The sequence below is a fragment of the Malania oleifera genome, chromosome 10 (genome assembly GCF_029873635.1).
Source record: "Malania oleifera isolate guangnan ecotype guangnan chromosome 10, ASM2987363v1, whole genome shotgun sequence".
Classification (NCBI taxonomy): domain Eukaryota; kingdom Viridiplantae; phylum Streptophyta; class Magnoliopsida; order Santalales; family Ximeniaceae; genus Malania; species Malania oleifera.
In genome coordinates this window covers 14,930,966-14,940,763 of record NC_080426.1, presented here as the reverse complement: position 1 = coordinate 14,940,763, position 9,798 = coordinate 14,930,966, and the positions used below count along the sequence as shown (strand labels likewise).

The following is a 9,798-nucleotide window of genomic DNA, read 5'->3' as shown; positions in this document are numbered from 1 at the left end:
ATGATGCAGCCCTTAGAAATATCACGTGGCTCCTTATGCATGGCTCCTTATTGAGTTTATTAGTATAGATTTTTATTCACAAAGTAATAGCATTACCAAAATTTTTATTGGGTTACCATATTGAAACTAACCCATTTGATTGATTGTGTAAACTCTTGATTATCATCATTAATTACAAGTCACAACCAATGCATAAACCCTAATTGACTCCTTCCCAATCACCATATAGAATTAGGGTTTTTGCCCCATTTGCTTTTTGGAAAGAGAGAGAAGTCTTTTAGAAGGAAGTGATTCAAAGAGTACATCCCAAGTTAGTTAACACCCCCCCCCCCCCCCCAACCAAAAATAAAAAATAAAAGGATATGCATGAAAGCCCATAAGCCCCTTTCAATATATTATCATACACAGAGAGAGTATTTTGGAAGGGAGTGACGCAAGGAGTCTATCTCAAGTCATTGGTTAAAAAGTAGAGAGAGAGAGAGAGGGAGAGGGAGAGGGAGAGGGAGAGGGAGAGTTGAGGGCCATCATTTCTCAAAGGCCCAAAACCGGGTAGGCTTCCGGTGTGCGGTCACTTTTGTAAACCTTTCTCTTTAGTTTTGTTTTTTATTTTTGTTTTCTCTTTTTAAAAAGCATTTTCCTTATTCTGAAATTACTTAATACCCAATTTAATGCTTTTATTATTATTTTTGGTGGGGTGGAAATGTCTTTCCAACTTTGCACCACAGGTCCCCCTGTGTGGCGCCTGTTAGATATACCGCATTAACTCGCGTTCGGTGGCGGAACGCTGAGGGCATTCTCGTAAACTCGCACTTCCCTCGTTTCTAAGTTAAAACGGTTTGACAGTTTGACGCCACCTGTCCTCCCATTTTTGATTTTTCAAATTCCAACACACACCCAAAATATCTTAGCTTTTGCAGTCCGCGCTACTGTAGTAATGCACCGCAAGTTCCCATAAATTACAGAACCTGCCATCACTAGTTGCGGACCCCACCGGCTGATCTGGCCCTTCGCATGAAAAGCTCGGGCCCACGAATCAGTTCAATCTGCGGGGCCCACAAATTGGGAGATTATAATCTCCTACGGCCGTCAAATTGATCACTTGAAGTCAAAATGTCAATGCGCAATAAATTAAATATGACATTTTATAGGGGCGGACGTGGGGCGTAGGAAATAATTTCTCCTGCATGCCTGCATACAAATTAAAATTTAAAAATTTAAAAAAAAAAACAACTTGGGTTAAAAGTATAGGACCAAAAAAAATATATATATACATAGGTACCAAATATTGTGTATAGGCTTTTTTACTTTTAAGAGGGATGGTAAGTTGAGGAACATTTTTTTTTTTAAAGAAATGATGGCCTTTTTTACGTGCAAATTAAAAATATAATCTCTTTTTGATCTGACAAACTAAACACGTTAGTATTTATATGTTAAGGGAATATATATATATATATATTTTAGAGGTAAATATTTTTTAATAGATACTTTATTGATGAAAAGGTATAATTTAAAAATTCTTGAAAAAAATAATAGAATTGAGTGTAAATACGAGGTGTTTATGTGTCATGTCGCATGTAATATGTACATCTAATTAGGGTTAGTATTTATTAATTATAAAATTTATATTTAATTTGTGCGAATTTGATAAGATAGAAACATATAATTTATAGTTGAAATTGCGTTCACGATTCTATCTATTTATAACCATATATTTAATAATTTATTTTCAATACCATTAGCCATTCCAAAATGTGAAGCCTCATCAACTATTTTGTCTATGAAAAGTTTAATTATTCTATTTCCCCTCATCCATTCTTTTCAATATTTGTCCTTACAAAAACAAATATATTGTTTTTTTATTAATTAAGAAAACACGATAAGACAAGTATGGTGCTCGGAATGAGATTTTTATTTTTATTTTTGATTATTATTAGAATACGACATCTAGATAATAACATCTTTTTGTTATTTATAATATGGATATGAAAAGATTCTTACAATAATAATCTATATGCCTGTATTAAAACTAAATTTTTACGGTCTTAATTATGCCGACAAAAATGTGATTTTTTGTAAGTGATAGTGGTGACTTACAAATATTTTCTAATCTCAAATAATATCTAAATTTAACTTTTGAATGAAAAATGAATATAATAATATTTTCAATCTTTATATTCCAAATGCAAAATTTCAATAAGATCTAAATATCGACCCGACATTTAAGATTCATTCGAGACTCAATCATAAATGATTTAAAAAGTAAAATACTCAAAACAAAAAAATAAAAAAGAAGAAAATAAAAGAAAAAAACTATTTCGCAACATCATTATTAATAAAAAGCAATTTTGTTTTGTTGAACTTGTAATCCATATTAGGCAAAGCATTTACAAAACTACAAATTTGACAAAATTCAAGGAATTAAAAAATATTTAACAATCTAATTATATCGTTTGAATAAACTTTTCGATATTTTCTTAAATAGATTTTTATAAGTGTAATTGAGTTTTACGGAAATAAGATATTAAGAATTGCAGAAAAGGTTTTCAAAATTAGGAAAATTACATGCTAAAGTCACCACCAATTACAGCGCAAACTGCGTTGTAGGGTGGGGTCGTAATTTCAGTCAAGTCGGAGGGAAAATATGTAATTATAATAATATTTATTTAAGGCGCAATCATGTATGACCTGTTCTCATTTTAATTTCCTTTTTTATTTTGGTATACCTAAGTAAAAAAAATTCTTCAAAAGATTAAAATCTTCTAGAAATTCCATCCCCAGTCCACGAGAGGCGGGTGGAGAGCACGCGCCGGTGGAGAGAGGCTATGGCGTAAAGTGGGGCTTCCCTTTAAACAGTGTAGTGCACGCGCCGTGGGGGAGTGGGGAAAAGACGTCTGACCCAACTTTTGGCATATAGGGTACAAAGTGAAAACCCGGTGTCTGAAACAACGGCAGTTAAAGTCTGACCACAGAAAAAAAAAAAAAAAAAATCCTAATTCTTCATCTTCATCATCTTCTTCTTCTACTCTGTAAGCTAAACTGTAAGCAAAAAATTATACATTAACTCTGTGTTTTTCTCTCTCCTCTTGTCTGTGTGTCTGTCTGTGTCTGTGTCTGTGCCTGTGGCTCTCTTCTGTGTCTAGTCACACACCCATATCTGAAAACGAAAGCCAATTAGAAGTTTGAGAAAGGAAAAGCTAGAGAGAGATTTGGTGTCTCTTGAAGGTGCTGCGGGAGGAGCTGCTTTTTTCGTTGTTTCTTTTTATGGGGTTTTGTTTTTGTGCAACATTTTAATGTTTTTAAAAAGCAAAAAACAATTAGGCGGGGGGGAGTCCGTGAAAAGATTAAAAACGAAGGAGAGAAGATTAAAATTTAAAATGAAAATTTAAAGAAGAAAGGGAAGAAGGGGCAGAGGCAGTGGCAAAGGTGGAGAGCGGTGGGAGGGAGGTGGCGTGGTGTGGGACCCGTGGGCAATAAGGAGAGAGAGAGAGAGAGAGAAGGCATTGAAGACTTCAACATCACGACAGGGGAGGGATCGTAAAGGACAGCTAGCAATGAAGGAGGAGGCTCACCTACCGTCACTGCAAGCCGTAGTGTGTCCTTTCTCTCTCTCCCCCTTCCCCCTTCCCCCTCTCCTTTTTAGCCATTCTTCCTCTCTTCTCCTCTCTTTCAAACTTCGCATGCTCCTCTCTCCTCTAAGGTGTCTCTCTCTCTCTCTCTCTGTTAAAGGGTTTTTCTTATTTTTTATTTTTTGAGTTTTGGGTCTGCAACGCAATGGAGGACTAGTTGGGGGTTTAATTCGGAGTTGTGGGTGCTAGGGTTTTGTCACTGTCCCCTTGTTTCTCTGCCGTTGGGGTTTTTTTTTTGGTTTCTTGGAGTTCTCGCCCAGAGCTGATGTGAGTTTTGGGGGATTTTCATTTGGGCGGGATTTAGGGTTTAAGCTCAGGTTTGGTTCTGCATTTTGTGGGTTGAATTTCTGTCTTAGTCTATATGCCTTCCTCTAACGACTGAAAGATTTCTTAATGGGGTTGTTCTATTAGTCCCCGTAATGCGCTAGCTTCTCAGTTGTCCCCCGTTCCAAGTGCCTGACAAAATTTCAGAGAGTGGAGAACTGATTTTTCTTCATTTTTTTTTATGAAATTTGAGAAGCCTTCACACTTTTTATTGTTTAACAAAGTCGCTAATTTTTATGAAGTTTTTGAGTCTTGTCTTGCTGCGGTTTTGGTGCTTTTTCTCTCGCACAAAATGAAGAACTCAGCTTCACTGAGCCAAGTAGTCCTCTTAGGCTCACCGGAATGTTTTCATTTTTCTGGACTGCAGTGGTTTCATTTGTTCTGGGGGTTCCTTTAGATTCAAATAAAAATCTAAAGCTTCAAATTTTTATCATTCTGCCTAAGAACCAAACATAGCATTGCGATTTTATCATGCATTAATACTCATTCCTGAACCATGTCTTTTTTCTTTTGCAGGGTTTTAGCTAGGTCTCTTCAATTTCCCTCTCCGGTTACGGAAAAAAGAAAAAAAAACTTTTCGAATACCACCGTTCTGCCTTCGCTGAAGCTCTCTCCATTTTGGCTCTTCATTTCAAGCCCTCAGAGAAAAAAAAAAAAAAAAGAAGCCATTTTTCTTGGCACAGATTAATTGAAAATTTGAGTTTTGCTAAGTGCCGCTGAAGAAAAGCTGTGTGCAAAAAACAAGGTTTGCTTATTGAATCTCTTGATTTCATTTCTTTTCACGGTTCCTCTCTTACCCGTTCTGTTTTTTTTTTTTTTTTTAAATATGATTTTCACAGTCAAAAATTCGTTTTACTTGCTATATTTTACCCTTTGTTTAACCTGACAATTGAATATATTTCTGGGTTTTTTCTTTTTCGAGGCCTTCATGTCCAACTCACGCCTCTTGTTGCCAACTATCAATTTCTCAATCTCTCTCTCTCTCTCTCTCTCTCTCTCTCTCTAATTTTTTTTTTTTTTTCGAATTTGATTCTCTCTTTTTGAAATTCGATTATTGCCTCTTTTGGCTTATGCAAATCTATTATTGCTTGCCAGGTAAGAACCCAATCTGGGATTTTAATTTCCTGATTTCAAACAGGGAAAAACACGTTCAGATTTTCAAAAATGACGAAAAGGATTTGAAATTTAACCACTAAGAAAGCAAGCTTGATTGCTAACATGCGCTACACGGCTTCTGTGCTGGCTTCATGATTGACACATTGTCACTACCCTAAACAGGGCTTCGACATCGTGGCCCGCCCACCTCGTACGCATATGGCGTACACCAGCACCCCACCCTTTTTATCGTCCTTAAACACTCCCATCTCCCCACTTGCTTTTCATACACACACTAATGTAAATGAATGAATGGCCCGTTGTCTGAACTTTCCTTCCCATTTTTCTCTTTGATTCTCAGCAAAATCAGGCAAGAAAATGATTGGACCCAACTTCATGGATGAGATAGACTGCGGAAGTTTCTTCGACCACATCGACGACCTGCTTGATTTCCCCGCAGACGATGCTGCAACCGGGTTGGCTGGCAAAGACTCTGATGCTTTCCCCAGCATTTGGCAAAACCCCTCCGATGGATTACCGGCCTGTAATTCGGTTTTCTCCGGTAACAGCACTTCCGACCTCTCAGCCGAACTGCATGTTCCGGTGAGTGGTTGCTGCTCAATCTATTCCACTTGCCTATGTCAGTTTCGTAGAATTTTCGCTACTTTGTCTGTTACTATATCCATGTCCTATTCTGTGGTGGTATGTTAATTTTCATTTTCTTCTCATATCACTTCAATTGGTTACAATAGATTACAATGCCATTTTTCCCCCCGGTTATGACATTATTTTTTTTTTAATTATTATACTTGCCAGCTTGGTAGCCTGCACAAAAGTAGCGTGGTGTTTTCATACCTAACTTTATTTTTAAGTTGTTGTCTGCTGGTGGGATCTAGCTATATGCATACATGGCGTGTATGCACATGCCAATGCTGGGTGTGCTTGAAATTCAAAATTCTCCAAAAGGGTATCTTAGTTAACCCGAGGGATGATTTAGGGGCATTATTATTATCACACTTTGATTATCGAGTTATGCCTTGGGAAGCCACTGTGCGCCTCCATACCGAATTAGCCAACAGATAACTGTCAAATACAGAGAAAGCCATGTGCTCAGTCGCATCGTTACTGTAAGCTGTTTGTGCTCTATGTTGGTTCTGAGTTTCTCTACTGCATTAATGATCCATTGGTTTACTTAGTGTAGATATGTGGTGGCGTCCGTGTTGGATGTAAACTCCCGGTTTCCTGACTTTCTTTGCTGGAGTTTCTCTTTCAAGTGTCCTACTGTTGGTTGTGAATGATTTGGTCTCCCGTTATGTGTATATGAGCATGGATCTTCTATCTACCCTCTCCATTTTAACTCCATTCGTGCACTTTTTTTTTTTTCTCAATTGGGCCATATGAGTACAGTACACAAGTACCTTATCTCTTTAAAAGATAAGCTTGGTTGGAATTTATTTTTTTTTTGGGCGTTGTTTAAGACTACTGTATCATGAAACAGTTGATTTGGTTGCAATGAAATTAATTGAATGATCAAAATCATCCAATTAGGCTGATTGATTGACGCCTTGATGTATTCAAGCAGACCCATCCCCGTCGTAGATCCATATCAAACATCTCCTGCATCAATATTAATGCTCAGGGTGTTTGGGATGGATTATGAAAATAACTTGTGTGACTTTTTACTCAAATAAATAGCCTTTTCTATGTAACTCAAACAAGGAAAAGTAATTTGCGTAACAGAAAAAAGCTCAAGCCAAAGTGTGTATGTTTGGTGGCATAGTCATTTTGGGAATGTTTAGGGGGGTGGTTCGCTTTTTGACTTGTTTTATGTTCATTGCTGGAAGTGCTGCGGGCTAGGCAGGTTACCACCATCAAAATTTGGAACTTCTTCTCTGTGAAGGGATGCATCCACATACACCATATGAATTACCATGAAATTAATGCCAAATTTGCTTAATTTTTTCTATTAATTGGTCCAAAGAAGAGGACGATAGATCTGTGTTGTTCAATTAACATAAATATGCATGAATTTTCAAAAACAGTCTATCCTTTCTATTTGAAGTTGAATGTATTTGCCTGCATTTGTTCCATATTTTTTCATTGATTTTCGTTGCTTAAAAAGATCACACCAAAACATTGAGTATGTAATCTGCACCTTTGGAAAATCTTTTGTAGGCAGGCAGCTGCAAGCATTTTTTTCTTGACATCTTGTCTAATTCTGTTCTGATTTTATTATTATATCCGTGCACAGTATGAAGACATGGTTCACCTTGAATGGCTTTCGAACTTTGTGGAGGATTCATTTTCTGGGGGAAGCAGCGCTGGGCTCGACAAAGAAAACTACTCCACCATTAACAAGGACTCATCCCATCGCCAATTCCAGACATCCAGCCCAGTGTCTGTGCTTGAAAGCAGCAGCTCCTCTTCGGGAGGGAAGAGCCCTGACTCTGATGTTCTGGCTCGCACCAAGCCTGGACGTGCTCGCAGCAAGCGTCCTCGCCCTGCAAGCTTCAACCCTCGCCCAGCTATTCAACTGATATCCCCTACCTCCTCCTCTGCTGGAGATACCCCACAGCCATTTGTTGCCCCCAAAGTCCCAGAGTCTCAGAATTTTGCAGACTCCCATCCTTTGAAAAAAAAGATTCCAAAGCCAGTTAACGGTGCAGGAGAGCAGAAGATAAAGAAAAGGAAAATAAAATTGTCACTTCCTCTGGGTCCTGTGGAGATGAATCAAAATAATCCACCATTGCAGTCTGTTCGAAAATGCATGCATTGTGAGATAACGAAGACACCTCAATGGAGGGCAGGTCCAATGGGGCCTAAGACACTGTGCAATGCCTGTGGTGTTCGCTACAAGTCGGGACGGCTCTTCCCAGAATACAGGCCTGCAGCAAGTCCCACATTCGTTCCAGCCTTGCACTCCAATTCCCATAAGAAAGTTCTTGAAATGAGGTGCAAGACGGATGAGAAGCCAGCAGGTGTGCCTGCGGTTGGGACTGCAACCCCCACCAGCACCACATCGAGCCCCAGCAGCTCCACCACCACCGCTACACCGCCAGAACTAATTCCGAACAGCAGCATTTCGCTGGATTACATGTGAGGGAGGATGGGGGAGAAAATGTTCTTAGTTGGGATCTCTCTCTCTTCGCAGCTTGATTCCCTCTTCCTTTCATTGTCTTATTCAGTTGCAGTTATTTCATTTCTTCGTTCATTTGTTTTAATCTTGTACAGAGATGGAATGGGAGGGGGGGTGATAGGAGGAGCTTATAGATGGTCATATTTTAGCTAGTAGAGTAAAGGATTGAAATGAGAAAAACTGAAAAGGGTAGAGAGGAATGGGAAGTCTAGGGCTAAGATTTTAGGTTTTTTAGTGGATGGGTAGGTCCTAAGGTCTAAGGTCTTAGGTGTTGAGTCTGTTCTTTCTTTATTTTGTTTTATTTCTTTTTAAAATTCCTCATGGGAATTCTTTTTGCAGTCCAAATGTTCACTAGGAAACTCTGAGATGAGTTATGGGTTTGAAATCTTGTTATGCTTTATTTAAATGCTTTGCCCTGCAATGTAGTAGTAGACCCTGCTTTTTTCCTTACATGTTTCAGTGTCCAGCTCACATCTTCTTTCAATACAGCTGTTATAATTCTTTCTATTTCTTCTTTTCCCCTCTATCTTGGCCTTTTCCTGGTCTTTACTTATGCCCTTTTTTACAACCTCAAGCAATTAACAGAGAAATGATCTCCCATCCAGTTGAGTTTTCCAATCTCTGATCAACAATTGCGGAATGGTACTTGTGCTTGTGGAGACTACAACATGGGCATTTGTTTTGATGCTTGCGAATCTGAGAATGAGTACTCCATGGTGTTTCAAATGAAAAATTGAATGAAGAGTATGAAGAAATTAAGTTTAAAAAAAAATCAGTTCTATTCTATTTCTACGTACCAAATGTACATCAAGGAGGTAATGAAGTTACTTTGAAGAGAATGTTGTTTTCTGATGAAAAAGTTAAAAAAAAAAAAAAAAGTAAAAAATGGTGCTCGCACCACCTTACCTAAAGTCTGCCATAAATAAAGTGTTTTAGGTAGGAAACTGAGAAACTCCAACATGGACCCTTATAAAATAAAAACAAGAAGAGTTAAAGAAGGGTGTAAAAGTATTGCCATCTACATGTGATTACTTCTTACAGAAGGTAAATTTGTTTATGATGATTTCCCTTTAGAAGGCAAATTTGTCTGATTATGATGATGATGATGATGATCTGAAAGATGGCTTAAGATTGAAGCCATTTCAATGGTGTTATGAGAAGTTTAATCATTTCATTATTTCCTTTGCTCCTAAGTTTAATATATATATATATATCTTAGTCTCTGGTTGTTAAGCCCATGTGCATTGCCACCATCCGGCTGAAGTATTTATATAACCCAGGATGCAGTCACTACTCACTAGTGGTACATTTTTTTTTTTTGATAAAAATAAATTTTATTTCTACAGTCTTTTAGGATCTGTTTGGCTCAAGAATTTTACAATTCAGCTTTAGGAATGTGATATAACTGTATAACTGGAATTAAAATAAAAATTTTCAATGAAATAGGCAAACCATTCTTAAAAATGAACTCTCATCGTATGAGAAGGAAAATGGAGTAAAAGAGAAGACTTGCTTGTCAATCCAAACACCATACACTTTCTTTTCTTTTCTTTTTAACTCTTTCCTGCATCTTTATTCATCTGGTGCCGAAACAATTCCACCTGCACTTATGACACG

General features: G+C 37.7%; 1 protein-coding gene across 3 annotated transcripts; it reads left to right on the top strand.

Annotated features, from left to right (window-relative positions):
• The first annotated feature begins 3,425 nt into the window (after window positions 1-3,425).
• Window positions 3,426-8,688, top strand: LOC131165661 (GATA transcription factor 8-like). 3 transcript variants are annotated; one of them, XM_058123637.1, is made up of 4 exons: window positions 3,426-3,590; window positions 4,467-4,695; window positions 5,407-5,648; window positions 7,297-8,688. In XM_058123637.1, exons 3-4 carry the CDS (start codon window positions 5,424-5,426, stop codon window positions 8,143-8,145), a joined length of 1,074 nt encoding a protein of 357 aa, XP_057979620.1. In that variant the 5' UTR covers window positions 3,426-3,590; window positions 4,467-4,695; window positions 5,407-5,423; the 3' UTR covers window positions 8,146-8,688. The 3 variants fall into 3 exon arrangements, with proteins under 3 accessions (XP_057979620.1, XP_057979621.1, XP_057979619.1); XM_058123638.1 differs by having other exon boundaries at window positions 3,534-3,697; XM_058123636.1 differs by lacking the exon at window positions 3,426-3,590 and adding an exon at window positions 3,670-3,943.
• Window positions 8,689-9,798: the final 1,110 nt, after the last annotated feature.